The sequence below is a fragment of the Solanum verrucosum genome, unplaced genomic scaffold, assembly GCF_900185275.1.
Source record: "Solanum verrucosum unplaced genomic scaffold, falcon-dt-bn FXZP01000218.1, whole genome shotgun sequence".
In the NCBI taxonomy this organism is placed as follows: Eukaryota; Viridiplantae; Streptophyta; class Magnoliopsida; order Solanales; family Solanaceae; genus Solanum; species Solanum verrucosum.
In genome coordinates this window covers 752175-769759 of record NW_026020464.1, presented here as the reverse complement: position 1 = coordinate 769759, position 17585 = coordinate 752175, and the positions used below count along the sequence as shown (strand labels likewise).

General features: G+C 28.2%; 1 protein-coding gene across 1 annotated transcript; it reads left to right on the top strand.

Annotated features, from left to right (window-relative positions):
- The first annotated feature begins 15549 nt into the window (after window positions 1-15549).
- On the top strand, window positions 15550-16633 carry LOC125808689 (non-functional pseudokinase ZED1-like). The gene has a single exon (XM_049488344.1). The coding sequence runs from the start codon at window positions 15563-15565 to the stop codon at window positions 16631-16633; it is 1071 nt and encodes a 356-aa protein (XP_049344301.1). The 5' UTR covers window positions 15550-15562.
- The last annotated feature ends 952 nt before the right edge of the window (window positions 16634-17585 follow it).

The window sequence follows — 17585 nt, the reverse complement described above, 5'->3', positions numbered from 1 at the left end:
TTGATCTTTGTTGTATAGTTTACATATAGGCTATAGCAAGTGCCCAACTTTAGGTTTGAAATTCAATGACCACATACAATTGTTTGGTATTTTTCTTATCATATGGTATATAATTATGTTTGTAAGTATGAAATCAATATAGAAATTAAATGAAGATGTTAAAAGGAGTGGGGCATATTTAAAATTACATGGTTTTATGCGTTATATATAATATTTTTTGACTCGCTTATGAGTTCCGTTAAATTTTATCAATTTGCAACACGATTTATATCTTTTTGAAGTAAAACAATTTAGTACATAATTGAAAATATATTTTAGTCACGTTAGTACACTTATGTTCCTATGCTTTCTAGGAGTCTTTTTAACTCGATCAGCTATTTATATATCAGTATAAAATATAAAGAATTTCTAGTATTTTTCTATTTGATATATAAATAATGTTAGCCTAAGATGAAAAGATGCAAGTGAGAAGGACAACCATGTGAAGAAGAATAAATCAATCAATTATAGGAGAAGTACCACTCAAAAATGAATTAAAGCCAAAAAGGGTGGCACATATGCCAAGTTAGCTATGCCAAAATTTGCCTTCACTGTTTTTTGTTTTTGTTTGCATGTATATTTTCAAGAAATGGCAAAAAATACCCAAAAAAATAATAAAATTGGAACTTATTTTTAAAATGTTGGAAAGCAACTTGTGTGTAAAAGGTTAAAGAGGCTACAGATGACAATGAGATAGAGTTTGGTTGATGGTGGCTACTATTTGTTGGGATGATGATATGGTTGCCACAAACTTTTGAATCACTAGAATAGATATGTATTATGTCCATCATGTGTCAAGAATAACCAAGAAGATAACTCAGTCCCGTGCATTTAATCAACTTGTATCGTTCAATGATTAAATTTAAAAAGTTATTTAATCAATAGATAAGTGTGATTAAAGTGGGGTAATGTTGGGGCCTTCCCCATATAGACCCTATCATCGGGGCATAAGCATCCTCTTGTTATACATATGAGAAACGTCTGTGTTTTAACGTATTATGAACTAACCAAATTATTATTTTTAACCAACATATTAGGAAACAAATTAGACTTGTTTTACGATATTTATGCAAAGTTGAGCAAGTTTTTGATTACAAACAGAATGAGTAGCTTGTGACTTTATGTGATACTTAAACGAACGACTTTCTTGTTACAAAATTAAAATAGTTTAATCACTTTGTAGAATAAAAGATGAGATATTATCCATGAAATTAGTTTTGGATAAAAGATGAAATAGGGAATTGATACCACTTTCAACATATTTTAGATTAAAAGAAAAAGAAAAAAAAACTGATGAATTGATTATTATTATTTTGTTTCTAAATTATAAGATTCAGTGCAGTAATCATGATAAGATCGATATATCACATATACTAAAATATCTACGCCATTTTGGCTAATTAAAAGTGCAATAATAAGATGTATATCACACGTATACTATGATTATCTTTACAATTTTATATGTGGTCTTCAAAAGTATCACCCACTATATTGTTTTATTAAGAAAATAAAAAGTTTATAAAAAAATATAAAAGAAAAGCATCACTTTTTAGCCAAAAAGGTCCTATATATTATTCTTTGATAAGTTTACATATGAATATGCAGCCAATAAAACTTGATTTATGAAAGTTTCTTGGATATATATTATACCCTTTGATTCTTTTGAGTCAGGTCTATCAAAGAAGATTTCTTTTATTTTTAAAGATAGAGATAAAATTTGTGTTGTTCTATCTTTTTAAAATTTTATTTGTGAAATTACACTAAATATGTTACGTTGTTGATGTTGATGATGAGAAAGGCGCTTGAAACACTGTCCATCAAAACTTAATAAAATTTTTGTATAAGCATCTATATTCCAATTAACACCGCATGCATACTACACACACAAAAAAAAAATTATGAACTTCGTTGCTAATTTATTTTTGATTAAATTAGATAGCTTTTTACAATATAGTTTTTTCTTGTGATTTATGGTATATTGGTATGTATATAAAGGCAACACGAGTGAATGGTGAACTACCAAATGTTTTATCAAAGTTTGTTTCTCAAGATTCATGTGAGAATTTGCTGCACTAATTTATTAAGATTTTACTTTATATGTATTCAATTATTTAAATTCCAACGGAGGCAAAATTACAAAAAGATTTCTTTTAGTAGAATATAATTACTCGATACTTGTGTTGATGAACAATATATTTAGATAACTTATGAAATGAAAATTTCATAAATAATTATAGTTTACGGTGTAGTTTCGAAACATAGGTACATTTATTGTATCACTATATCCACAAAATAATTATATTATGCGGATGTCAACTATGTCAAAATATATTAATATTAGATAAAATCACACGACGATACAATAACTATATTTCATAATTTCATAATTCATCTCAGCCCGTGAACCTACTTAAACCCAACCCAGGTCCAGTCCATAACCCAATTATCCAATTAAATATTTTAATAAAAAAATATTTATTAATTACAAGGTATAAAAAGAGTAAAAGTCATTGTTATAGATATTGCTCAAATAATTAGTGGTTGACTAACATAATACAAATTAAAATATAGCTTATCATAATATGTAAGGATTTATTCATTTAGTATCCCAATAGTTTCATATATGTGTATATATAGATCCAATTTTATTAATTTATACAAAGCAAAAAATTGTTCTTTTTTCTCTAAAAACATGAGTCATTTTATGTTCAAAACAATTTTCATTTTCCTTCTCTTATCTTTTCATCTGTCTTTTCATCAAACAGAAGCAAGTATTTTTCATCATTTTTTAGTGGCGATATTTAATAATCTACCAAATAACGATGTCCCATTAACAGTTCATTGTCAATCTCGTGATGATGATCTTGGATATCATAATCTTACAGTTGGTCAAAGTTTTAATTTCACATTTCGTGAAAATATCTTTTGGAGAACTGTTTTTTATTGTCATTTTTGGTGGTATCCAAAAGAAACTTCGTTTGATGTGTTCAATAAAGGTCAAAGATGTATTAAACATGGACCATATTATTCTCATAATTGCATATGGGTTGCATTTTCTGATGTTTTTACATTGAATGGAGTAAAAACAAATTACTGGTAATATATAGTTTAAAATAATATATGTATTTTCATTTTTATTTATAATGATAAAATTCAATTACTTTAATTTACATAATACCAGTTTTCAAATTCAATTTTGTATATTAGGTTTGATTTGCATATTTACTTGTTCGGTTACACTATTAAGTCAACAAACGGATCATAACTCAATTTATTTAAACTTTATTTGGACAGATAAGATTAATTTTATTACCTTTAATTACTTCTAACATAAAAATAAATTTTGTGATACTATATTGTATCAATCTCCTAGAAGGATCAAGGCCTTGTTAGGCCTTTAGTTAGTTTTCGAATTTGTGTATCGACTCTTTCATCGTATATAATTCAATCATGTTGATATCGTGAAATGATCGAGAACTATAATGGAAATATGATTTTTGATAATCATGAGTAATTATTCTTTCATCTTGTTTCATTTTTAAAAGTAGATATTTTAGATAAAAATGACTTTTTATTTTATTTTTTCCTTTCAACATAACTTAGATAAAAAGAAGAAGAAAAATTAAAACTGATCAATTGATATTTTTTTAAATTTCTGAATTATAAGATTTAAGTGCATAATCATGATAAGATATCACATATACTATAATATCTACACCATTTTGGCAAATTAAAAGTGCAATGAGATGTATATCACACGTATACTATAATTATCTTTAAAATTTTATATGTGATCTCCAAAAGTGTCACCCACTTGTTTTATTAAGAAAATAAAAAGTTAATAAAAAAAATGTAAAAGAAAATTATCACTTTTTAGCTAAAAAGGTCATATATATTACTCTTTGACAAGTTTACATATGAATATGTAGCTAATAAAACTTACTTTATGAAAGGTCCTTGGATATATATTATACTGAAATTATATTAAATATGTTATGTTGTTGATGTTGATGATGACAGGTGCCTGAAACTCTGTCAACTGAAACTTAGCAAAATTTCATGTAAGTATCGATATTTCAATTAACACCGCGTGCATACTACAAACACAAAAAAATAAGAATTAATTATGAAATTAGTCGCTAATCTATTTTTTATTCAATTAGATAACTTTCAATATTGTTTTCTCTTGTGATTTATGGTATATATATATGTATATAAAGGCAACACGAGTGAATGGTGAACTACCAAATGTTTTATCAAAGTTTTATTCTCAATATTGATCATGTAATTTAAGAGGATTTTACTTTATATGTATTCAATTATTTAAATTCCAACGGAGGCAAAATTACTAGAAGATTTCTTTTAGTGAAATATAATTACTCGATATTTGTTTAGGTGAAAAATATATTATAGATAACTTATGGATTTACTTAAAGTGTGCACGAGCTGATTTGAATACTAACTCGTTATGTTAACATATCTTGCTTTTCTTTTAAGATAAAAATAAAAAGAAATAAAAAAAGACAGAAATTAATAGGGAAAAAGAACAAGAATGTAATGACCCGAAAGGTCATTTTTGGAAATTTTGAATATTCTTTTAACTTGAGTTAATTAATCGTTAGTTAATGAAGTAAAGTGATCATTTAATGATACTCTTTACCACTTGATCATGGGTTAAAGTGAATTAAATTATTTGGGGTAAATATATGGGTCAAATCTGAAATATTAAAATAGGTTAGTAGGGATTATTACTTTTAATACATTATTAATTTAGAAAAGAGAAGGAAGAAACTTACCTGCGTATAGCAGCGGCTGGCGTGGAGACGATCCACTTCACGATCAGGTAACACCAATACAATTCCTTAATTTTGCAATTGGAACATGCGTTGAGTTCAAAAGGATGGTTGTTTATTATTATTATTTTAATAATGAGAGGAAACAGTAAAGAGGAAAACTATTTTTTGCACTTAAATAAATTATTATATATATATTTGTAAGTTGCAGTGATTTGGAATTGGAGAATTGGACTTCGTGCCATTATGTTAGCATTACAGCCAAATGACGGCAATGTAAACATGCCAATTAATGAAGGCATTCATTTAGATTGTGAATGCAGTGTTCATCCGTACTAAAAGTGATTAGGGTTTTAGTCTGAGTTTTACGATTTTCTTATAATTATCAGGTTATAATTCAAGTTTTGATATATTGGTATATGAAATTAAATATTAGGTATATTGTTTGAGATGAATATTGTCAAATTTATGATATTTGGAGGAAATTAGACTTAACCCTAGGCTTAAAAATTTAGGAGAATGATATGTAGCGTATGGGTTGACATCAAGAACTAGGAGCTGGGCTATAGTAATATGGGTGTTGTTAAATTAGAAATCTTATCACAATTATTTTTGTGAATAGATTGCATTGATTTGGAAGTTAGCCGAAAGAGGAAGACTCAAGTTCTGGAGTAATTGTTCGACTATTAGAGGCAAGTGGATTTCTAAACCCTTGTTAAGTGTATGGAATTCATGTATTTCCTTGTAATATGTGTTTAGGGTAATGAGGCTCGGTGATGGGTTGACTTGTCCACATTGATTAATTCTAATGATGAAAAAGGGATAATAAAAGGCAATGTGATCAATTGTTTGTGTGATGTGTTGAGAATTGTTTGAAAGGCTTGTTGAATCATTATTGATGTTATATCCTGATTGTCTTGTTGTGAATTGTGCAATGTTATGAAAATGGTCATCTCCTCATTATTTGTGTGAACATGTCATTTGCATTGTTATGAGACATGGTTCTGGCAAGTGTTATGTGCATTGATAAAGAATAAGAAAATAAAGAGGATGTACCATTTCGAGGGACGTATCGCGCGCCGCGATGGATACTATATTTCGAGGGACGTGTCGCGCGCCGCGACGGATACTATATTTCGAGGGACGTATCGCGCGCCGCGATGGTTACTATTATCGAGGGTCGTATCGCGCGCCGCGATGGATGCATGGAAAGATATGTCCCCCATGGGTCCCGGACTGAGAGACAGTGGGTGTGTATCATTAGGTCAGACATGCATCACTATACTTGACATTGCATTTCATTGCATTGCACTTCTTTATTATTGGTGAACTTGATCTTGTGTGTTGCTGATCTTGTGAGTGCCTTTCTATGGAACTTGTGACTGATGAATATTGAGCTTGTTGTTGAAGATATGCAATTGTTAAAGTGTTGTTGTTGAGGATATGAAACTAGTGTTGTTGTTGAGGGTATGAAATTGTTAGAGTGTTGTGTTGAGCTATGTGCTTTGTAAATTGTGAACTGTTATGTTAGGCTGGTACTAAGCAGGTTGCAGTTGTGGAGGTGGTAATTGATGAATATTGAGCTTGTTGTTGAGAATATATGATTGTTAGAATGTTGTTGTTGAGATATGTGTTTGTAAATTGTGAACTGTTAGGTTGGGCTGGTTTTATACAGATTGTAGTTGTGAAGGGTCGGTTGGGGTGTAAGGAGTACTTGTATTCTATCCCCTTAGCTCGTGTTTAGAGGTTTACTTGCTGAGTACCGTGTGGTTTGATACTCACCCCTTGCTTCTACAAATTTTTGTAGGTTACGAGCCTGGATTTTGTGGTACTTGTTATTCTCTTCTTTTCCGAGGCTTCTGGGAGATTTGTGAGGTAGTTATTTGTCTTCTCAGCGATCCTTCTTACTCCTGTTTATGATCTTGTTCTACTCTAGAAACAATGTCATATGAGACTTGTATTTTTCTTTTGATTCAATTGTAATACTTTAGAGGCTTGTACACGTGACAACCAGATTTTGGGGATATATTTGAGTTTATTATAAAATCTCCGCATTTTATTGTAATAGTTGAGTTTTAGGCTGACTTGTCTTGGTGGGTTAAGACGAGTGCCATCACGTCTATTTTTGGGTTGTGACAAAGAAAAAAAAAAGAGAAAAAGTTGGGTTTAGGATTATTTGTCCCCTTTTTATTTTGTTTTTGATGAGAAAATTTCATAAATAATTATAGTTTAGAGTGTAGTTTCGAAATATATATACCCAAAAAATAGTTATATTATGCGGATGTCAACTATATCAAGGTATATTGTATTAGCTGAAATCACGAAAAAAAGAGTATATTATCGTATACCTATCAACGATGATAACTACGTTTCGTAAATACAGTAACTATATTTCATAATTTCATAATTCATCAGCCCATAAACCTACTTAAACCCAACTCAGGTCCAGTGCATAACCCAATTATCCAATTAACTATTTTAATAAGAAAATAATGTTTAATTACAAGGTATAAAAAGAGTAAAAGTCATTCTTATAGATATTGTTCGAATAATTAGTGGTTGACTAACATAATACAAAATTACAAATATACATTATTATAATATCTAAGAATTTATTCAATTAATATCCCAATAGTTCCATATATGTATATATATAGATCCAATTTTATTAATTTCTATGAAGTAAAAAGTTGTTCTTTTTTTCTTTAAAAAAAAATGAGTCATTTTCTGTTCAAAACAATCTTCATTTTGTTTCTCTTATCTTTTCATTTGTCTTTTCAACAGACAGAAGCAAGTATTTTTCACCATTTTTTAGTGGCGATATTTAATAATCTACCAAATAACGATATCCCATTAACACTTCATTGTCAATCTGATGATGACGATCTTGGATATCATAATCTTACTGTTGGCCAAAGTTTCAATTTCACGTTTCATGAAGATATCATTTGGAAAACTGTTTTCTATTGTCGTTTTTGGTGGCATCCAAAAGAAATTGAGTTTGATGTGTTCAATAATGGTCAAAGATATATTAAACATGGACCAATTTATTCTCATGATTGCATATGGGGTGTATTTTCTGATGTTTTTACTATAAATGGAGTTAAAAAAATTTATTGGTAATATATAGTTTAAAATAATATATGTATTTTCATTTTTATTTATAATGATTAAGTTTAATTACTTTAATTTACATAATACTGATTTTCAAATTCAATTTTATATATTGGGTTTGACTTGCATATTTACTCGTTCGGTTACACTATTAAGTCAACAAACGGATCATAACTCAAGTTATTTAAATTTTGTTTAGACATATATTTACTAAAACAAAAAAAATAAGATTAATTTTATTATCTTTATTTCTAGCATGAAATTAAATTCTTGAAATTATATTGTAACTATCTCCTGATTAAAGAGATCAAAGTCTTGTTAAAAACGCGTTTATATATTTTGTCAAAAAATAATTATAACTTTAAAAATTGATCTGATAAATTAAGATTGATTAACCACTAACGAACTAAGTACTAACCAATAAAACAGTGTCTACATGATTGTTTACAGTTTTACCTATTTGAATTACCAATATAGACTTTATAAAAATGGGAAAAAGAAAACATTTAAATTTATCCCTAAATTTTGTAAAAAAAATAAAATAAATTGATCATTATTACTTTGTATTACAATTTGTCCTTGATGTTACTTAAAAAAAAACTCTGAATAACTGGTAGTTGCTATGTTAAAAAATTCAATTTTTAAGTGAAGAGTGAATTAACCAAAAATAAATAAAAATATTCTCAAATCATCAATGTAATGATCTTTATCTTTTATTTGAGTTTATTACGTAATTGTAAGAAAGTTCCTATGCTAAAAATATTTTTAAATTGAGAAAGCTAACCCCTTCGATTCTTCAGTGAAAATTGCTAATTTAAAAAGGCAAACATTATCAAAATTTAATTTCGATTAGTGTTCTAAAATTCTTCATCAAGGAGAATCTGTTGATGGTCATGGTTGAAAAATTATGTCTGTTGACTAAAATTGACTATTTGAGTCAAACCTTTGACCATAAATTTAATCTATGTTACAAATTAGGAAAACATATTAATACTAAAAAGGATTTTTGACCAATCTAAACCTATTTAATTTCCCAATAGTTTCAGTCATGCATATAAATAGATCCAATTTTCTTTATTTCTACACTAGAATTTTTTTTTTTTTCTTCTCTAGAAAATGAGTCATTCTCCAATTAAGATCATTTTCACTTTCTTTATCTTATCTTTTCATTTAACAGAAGCTGGTATTCGTCCAAAATTTTTAGTAGCGATTGTTAGTTCTCTACCAAATAACAATGTTCCATTAACAATTCATTGTCAATCTAGAGACGATGATCTTGGATTTCATAATATTACTGTTGGCCAAAGTTATAATTTCACGTTTTACGAGAATTTCTTTTGGAGAACTGTTTTCTTTTGTCATTTTTGGTGGCATCCAAAAGAAATTAGTTTTGATGTGTTTAATAAAGGGCAAAAATGTATCAAAAAGGGACCAGTTTATAGTCATGATTGCATATGGATCGCAGAGTTTGATGGTTTTACTCTGAATGGAGTTAAAGAACATGATTGGTAATATATAGTTTAAAATAATATATGTATTTTCATTTTTATTTTTAATAAATAAAAGATTTAGTACTTTAATTTACATAATACTAGCTTTCAAATTCAATTTTGTACGTTGAATTTGACATATATATATATATATATATTTCTTCGTTGGATAACATTATCAGTTAACGAACGAATTATAACTCAAGTCGTCCAAGTTGATATCACGAAATGATCGAAAGCTACGATATGAATATAACATTCGATTATCCATGCATGAATAATTATTTCTTTCATGTTCTCTTAAATTTGGAAGTACAAAGCAAACACATTAAATAAAAATGATTAGACCAATCATGTATTTTAACTCTATTTAAATAAAATTCATATAAATTTGCCAACCAAATACATGTGTGTTTCTACCCCATCTTATTTAACCCTTCACTCCTAATTTATTTACTTCTTTTGTCTCAATCAATGTGACACTTTCCATTTTTCGAGAGTCAAACAGTTTAAGTTTGACCAGAAATTTGCGCGTGGAATCTGTATTTTTTTTAAAATGAAATTTATATATTTGTAGACTACGTAAAATGTACTATAAGTCACAATAATTGACAATTCAAAATAATTAAAAGATATATGAAATATTTACGGTAAAAAATAGATTTATTTGAACCTCGTATTCCGAAAATGTCACATAAATTAGAACGGAAGGAAGCATTAAATGAAAGGGAAAAAAAAGGAAAGGTGGGCATGAAAGGGAAACTAAATCACAATTCACTATAACATAGTTACTTATATTAATTCATAATATTGTGATTTTAAATTAGAATAAGATAATAAACATATAGTTTATAACATTTCTGACCAAACATGTATTTTTACTCCATTTAAAGAAAGTCCATCTGAATTTGCCAACCAAATGCATGTGTGTATGAAAAGGTCCACCCTTTATACATCTGTTTCTATTATTAAACACATCAAAAATATTCTGCTTTGGAGGCCACCAAAAATGACAAAAGAAAAGAGTTCTAAAGAACATCCGTTCTTCAAATTCAAGGTCGAAATTTTGATCATACGATAGATCATGATATTCAAGATCATCGTCTTTGGATTTGTTGGGTATATAGCAAGAGTTAATGGGAAATGGAGGGAAGATGAAAAGAGAGGAACTTGAAAAGTCCTCTTTTGCTTTAGTGAAAAGGCACTTCTCCCTCATCGGTGGTGGAAAGAACAATAGGAGAGTTTAAATATAGAAACACTCCTATTAATTGTTAAAAGGGTTGGAAAGAGGGACCCCCCTCGCGCCGTCGTTGTCGTCGCTCGGCTCGACTTCGGCTTTGGAAAATGATCGAGAGATTATTTTTTGGACAAAGTTTGTTTTAATTATTTAGTTAATTATTTATTTAATTAATTAAATTAAATTAAATGGCCAAAACGTTTCAATTAATTAGTTAATTAACCGAAACGTTTCAATTATTCAGTTAATTGACCGACCCGACTCGGATCCGCGTGCGACCAGTTTTATTTAAATTCTTTCCCGTTTTATTTAAATTTCCCGCCGTTGGAAGTGACTATTCTGAAAGGTTGCAACTTTCAGAAACAGCCATGACCGTTTGAAAGGTTGCAAACTTTCATGAATGGTCGTGTGGATTCTGAAAGGGTTGCAACCTTTCGGAACCAGTTCCTCTTGCCTATAAATACATTGATTCTTCAGATTTTTTCCTTACGAATTTTTCTGATTTGTTCTTATTCTTCTTCTGCACAAAGTTTCTTCGTGTACTTTACTGCTGTTGAGTGGTTCGTTGACACCATAGTTTTGGGTATCAATACACTGGTGATTGAGATCATTCTATCCTAGTGGACATATTCCAAATCAAACCTCGGATACTAGAGGGGAATAATTTCCTTAAGGGGACACTGTGCATTCAGTGGGCTTGATCTTTTCCGTTATGTCTTTTTCCAGATTTTGGTATGTTATACAGATTTTAATTGTTCTGAATTAGTTTATGTTCTTCTGTTCTTACTGGTTCATTAAAACTTTGGTTACTTTGTGTTTCTGCAAAGTTTATTGGGATCTGTAATTCTGTTTTAAACACAGATTGGCCACATGATTGACAATGAATCCTTAATGGAACATAACTATTTTGTAGATTATTAATAATCGAGACTAAATATGACTTCTTACGGAGTTCTGCTTGTACCGAATGAAAAGAAGATAAGAAGAGTACAAGTAAGATTATAACATTGATCAATTGATAGTTTGTTTTCTGAGAACACATTTTTATTTTTTACTATGTGTAGAAAATATGAGAAGTTGGATCTATCTATCTATATATATATATATATATATATATATAATAAATGTATATAAGTTCTAGAAATTATAATATACCAAGATCAGATTATAACATTAAATAATTAACCACTAACCAATATAGGTATGTATGGAAAATTATTACTGGATTTCTTACCTTTTTGAATAACTAGTACAGATATTTTCATCAAATTGGGAAAAACATTTGCATTTATCCCTAAATTTGTAAAAAATAGCCTTTTTAAAAATATATTTAAAAGTTTGATTCAAAATGAACTTTCTCGATATTTCATTATATCATGTTATGTTCTTACTATAATTGCCCCCACCCCTTCTTTTTTTTTTAAAAAAAATAAATAAATAATCAAAATGATGTTTGGTTATATATTGGATTGATTTTTCGAAGAAAAAATAAATTAAAGATAAGTTTCAAATTTAAAAATAGAAATTTTGACCAATTTTTCTAGTGAAAAATCTTCTGCACCCACAAATTCAAATTTCTTTTTTTAAAAAATAAAAAATTAAATTGTGTTCAAACACAATTTTAATTTTTAAATTAAATTCATTTTTAAAACTTAACTTTAGTTTTTTTTTCTTCCAAATATCACATTATTTTAATATCCAAACGCCTACTTAATCATGGCTAACCTGTTGTTCAAGTTACATGGCAAAAGAAAGACCACAACCCCCCCCCCCCCCCCCCCCTCCTTTCTCAGGGGTGGCTCAAAGTAATTAGAGGCCTAAACCGAAATTTCAATTAGAGGCCTAAAATCTAAATAAACTTCATATACATTTATTTAAAAATTATTTTTCTAATTTTAGATTTCAATTAGAGGCCTAAAATCTAAATAAACTTCATATGTATTTATTTAAAAATTATTTTTCTAACTTTTTAGATGTAAATTTTTGCTTAAAATTTCTTTATAGATGATTTCTTCAAATATCTTTTTTATTATTATTAGTTTTTGGTAAGATTTTATCAATTCAACATTAGAAAACACTCTTTTACTGGGGTCATTACTATATGAAATGTTAACATAATTCTTAACAATTCTTACTAATAAGTTGACAAACTTTAAATAAAAACAAGAGTTAAAATCATAGAATTTGATTCAAGAAGTTGATAATTGGTATATCCTACTTTAAAATGTTTGTTGTATTGCTTGAAAATTTAAGAAGAAATAAAAAAAAGAATTTGTAATTTACTTTGTTCAACACTTTTCGACTATTAATTCATATTTTTGACAGACTATTACTCTACCTTATCAAAGATTTGAAAAAAAAAAAGAGTTCAAATAGATAAATAATATGAGTGTTAGCGAAAAATAATTGATTTTTTCTATTTGAATGGGGTTAAGGAGAACAGAATAATATAATTTTATGTTAAAAAATTAACAAAAAATTTATTCTTGGTAAGAATTTGAGTCCCCCAATTTGCATATGCCTCAAATTCTTTTGTAGGGAAAATTATGCGGTTAAGCAAACTTGTATTACTTAATTACTCATCATAGCTATAGTTTGCTATAATTACCATTCATGACTAACATTATACATTAATTACGCGGGTTGACTTTGAGTTTGTATAATTAGCCACATTTGTATATGTATAATTTGCCAGAATATACAAAATACATATGTATAATATACAATTATCTAACCTATATACATATACAATTCACCTCTCTCCCACTCTCCGCCCTCTCTCGCTCACCTTTCTCCTCCCTCTCCCAATCTCGCTCGCCTCTCTCCTCCCTCTCCCAATCTCGCTTGCCATATATACAAATGCATATGTATACTATACAATTATCTAACCTATATACATATACAATTCACCTCTCTCCCACTCTCTGCCCTCTCTCGCTCGCCTCTCTCCTCCCTCTCCTCCCTCTCCTAATCTCGCTCGCCTCTCTCCTCCCTCTCCCAATCTCGCTTGCCATATATACAAATACATATGTATAATATACAATTATCTAACCTATATACATATACAATTAACCTTTCTCCCACTCTCTGCCCCCTCTCTCCTCCATATAACATGTAGCTACAAATTGTAATTATCAAACTATAGCTATGGAGAGTAATTAGGCTATTTTTGAGTGGCTATATGTGAAAGTTCCCCTTATAAATGCAAGAGCCGCCCTTGCTCTTTCTCTTTTAATCGTGATATCATGTAGGTGCGTATAAAAAGATAAAAATACTCTTGATTGAAGCAGACATGTCAATGAAAACGCGTTTACTTCTAGTTGCATATATAGGTGCGTATGAAAAGATAAAACTACTCTTGATTGAAGCAGACATGTCAATGAAGACGCATATACTAACTAGTAATTCTTATAATAACATTAGGGGAGGGGTGAGACGGGAAATAGGAAATATTATTCACTATAACATAGTTACTTATATTAATTCATAATATTGTTATTTTCATTAGAATAAGATAATAAACATATAGTTTATAACATTTCTGACCAATCATGTATTTTAACTCCATTTAAAGAAAGTCCATCTAAATTAGCCAACCAAATACATGTGTGTGTATGAAAAGGTCCGTGCTTTATACATCTCTTTCTATTATTAAACACATCAAAAATATTCTGCTTTGGAGGCCACCAAAAATGACAAAAGAAAAGAGTTCTAAAGAATATTTGTTCTTCAAATTCAAAGTCGAAACTCTGATCATATGATAGATCATGATATCCAAGATCATCGTCTTTGGATTGACAATGAATCCTTAATGGAACAGAACTATTTTTCAGATTATTAATAATCGAGACGAAATATGACTTCTCACGAAGTTTCGCTCCTACGGAATGAAAAGGTAAGAAGAGCATAAGGAAGAGCATAAGGAAGATCATAACATTGATCAATTGATAGTTTGTTTTTTGATAACACATTTTTACTATGTGTCTAGGAAATAAGAAGTTGGACTATATATATATATATGCATTCTTGAAACTATACAAGTAATAAATATATATAAGTTACAGAAATTATAATAAATCAAGTCAGATTATAAAAGTCAATTAGACTAATTCCATTAATAATCATTAATCTCTTTTTTCTAATTCCACTCATAAGTTAGCTAAGGAAAAGATAAGAGTTATGATCTGGTGAAATACTTGATTGTTGGTTACTCGGTGTAATCAAATCTTAATTTAACTTGATTTTTAAAGTTATAGTTATTTTTTGATATATATATATATATAAAAATATAAGCGTATCATTTAATTTAGCCTAAGTTGATATCTATGTCATTCAACTTTGAGTATCCAAATAAGCATTTAAACTTGTATAAATTAAGATAAAGAGTAATCTAGTGAATAACTCCATACCGCCATTAAATGGCTTTTTTTAACAATCTTTGACATTTCACCATAACAATTAAATTTGCATCTGAGTCAATTTTCATGTTTTGTTTTATTATACGTTCTCTTTATAATAACATTTCACTGTTCCAATAAAAGAAAATCAGAACTAATAATGTTGAGATGTTTGAATGTATAGTTCTTTTTGCTTATTAAATTCTAAATATATTAAATATGTATGTTATTAATTTTTTTGAAATAAATATAAAAATTGAATCGAAATTACTGAATTCTATGAACCTATACCTATACACCATTAAAACGCGTCATTTAGCAAATGGAATATTTGAGTCAATGTGAACATGCAAACCATAAATAATTCAAACTAAACTTTCACACGTTTTCATCTTTGACCAAATTCTCTTTTTTATATATTAAAAAATAATAATTTCAATATCCATCAATTTATCACAATTTTTTTTTAAAATCTTCATTCTCTTCATCTCCATGAATATTAATCTAGGCAAAAAACTTCCTTCTTTTCTTCAAAAGAATGAAAAAAAAAAAGAAGAAAAAGAAAAATATCAAAATTACCTCACAAATGGAAGTTCATTACTAGAAGAACAACTTTCATTTTGCAAAAATGGCCACCATAAAGTCCCCATAAGAAGTTTCACTGCAGAAGAAATCATCAATTCAACAAATGGATTTCAAGAAAATGTTGGCCCCTACTTATACAAAGGTAATTTCAATAAAAAAAAAGTTCTAGTAAAAAAATACGATGGAAAAAAGAACATGAAACGTCAGCACGATCATGTCATACGTGATATAGTAATATCTAGTGAAATGAGTTACCATAAAAATGTCCTTAAAATTATAGGATATTGTTTAGAGTTTGAAAGGGTAGCTTTAATTTATGAATATTCACAATTTGATTATCTTTTCAATTGTATTCAATTTTTGACATGGGAAAAAAGAATGAAAATTGCTATAGATATTGCAAGTGTGATTCTATATCTTCATATTGAATTTCCAAGACCAATTATTCATAGGAATTTAACTTCACATAATGTGATTTTGGACCAAAATGGGGTTGTAAAATTGTATAATTTTGAATGTTGTATACCACTTCCAATTGGTAAAGTACAAGTTCAAGATGATTTAATAGGGACAATTGGTTATTTAGATCCTGAGTATGTGTGGTCGAGTAAAGTTACATTAAAATCAGATGTTTTTAGTTTTGGCTTATTTTTACTTATGTTGTTGAGTGGGAGAGAAATTAAGGTAAATCATGAGGGAAAATATTATAGTGAAGATTATGGTTTGATTTCTTTGGAGAATTATGCAAAAATATGTGTTAAAAATAATAAATTGAAGGATAATTTTATTGATTCCAAGATTTTGAAAGATGAACAAAAGAAGTTGAAGGGATTTTTGAATTTGGCTTTGAGATGTGCTCAAAAAATTGGAGAAAATAGGCCAAATATGATTGATGTTGCTAAAGAGCTTCAAAGAATCAAGAAGGGTGAGATGCAAGAATTGTTACCTACAATGGAATGTCTAATTGATTGGAATTGAAATATTTGAAACATAAATTTTGTTTAAGTTCTATGTGAAGTTAATATTAATTCATAACATATGTGATAAACATGGTGATTTTTTTATATATCATAAATGTAATATCTTATATGTACCCGTTGTAACTTGTTCTCTTATTCTCATGAAATAAAAGCAATAATTAGTACTCTGTTTGATCAAGCTAGCGAAATTAATTTATTTTGAGAAGTATTTCTTATTAAAAATGTTTCTTTTTTAGGAAATTAGTAGTTTGTGTTTGGGTAAATCATTTCAGAAATACTTTTATTAGTAATATGTGTTTGGCCAATGTTTTTAGAAAAATATTTTAAGTGTTAGATTGCGAAAAAGGGAAGTTATAACTAATTATAGTTTGACAAATACTCCGTTCACTTTTACGTGTTACTTAGTCCTAAAATAATTTTTTTATTTTTACTTTTCACTTTTGACATATCAAGAAAAGACAATTTTTTTTTCATGTTTTATCTTCAACATTAAATATTTATTCTTTAAATCATTTTTCAAGAATTATTACTAAACACCATTTAATAGGGGATAGTTTGATAAAATCTTATACCAATAATTATTTTTTTAAAGAAAGTACCACGCCAAACAGTGAAAAGTAAAAATGAACTGAGGGAGTATATTTTTAGACATGAAATACTAGAAGCATTTATTTTGGGGAGAAATCGTTTTTCAAGCCTCTGGTTAAAAGTCAACTTCTATTAGTCAAAAATATTTTTTTCTACACCAAAAGTCTGGTTAAATATCTTCATTCTCTATAAATTTTTTTTAAAAAAAACATAAATGCTTTTAACATTTAAAAACTTGATTAGATGAATTATAGACAAAGATTTTTTTTTAAATTTTGTCAATACAATTGCTTCTAACCTTTTTATATAACAATAATCTTTTATAACAATTACTTTTTTAGAATCATTTTTTTATATTATGT

Bases quoted from the DNA above. Each gene is read 5' to 3' on its own strand.
- LOC125808689 (XM_049488344.1), top strand. From the start codon at position 15,563: ATGAATATTAATCTAGGCAAAAAACTTCCTTCTTTTCTTCAAAAGAAT.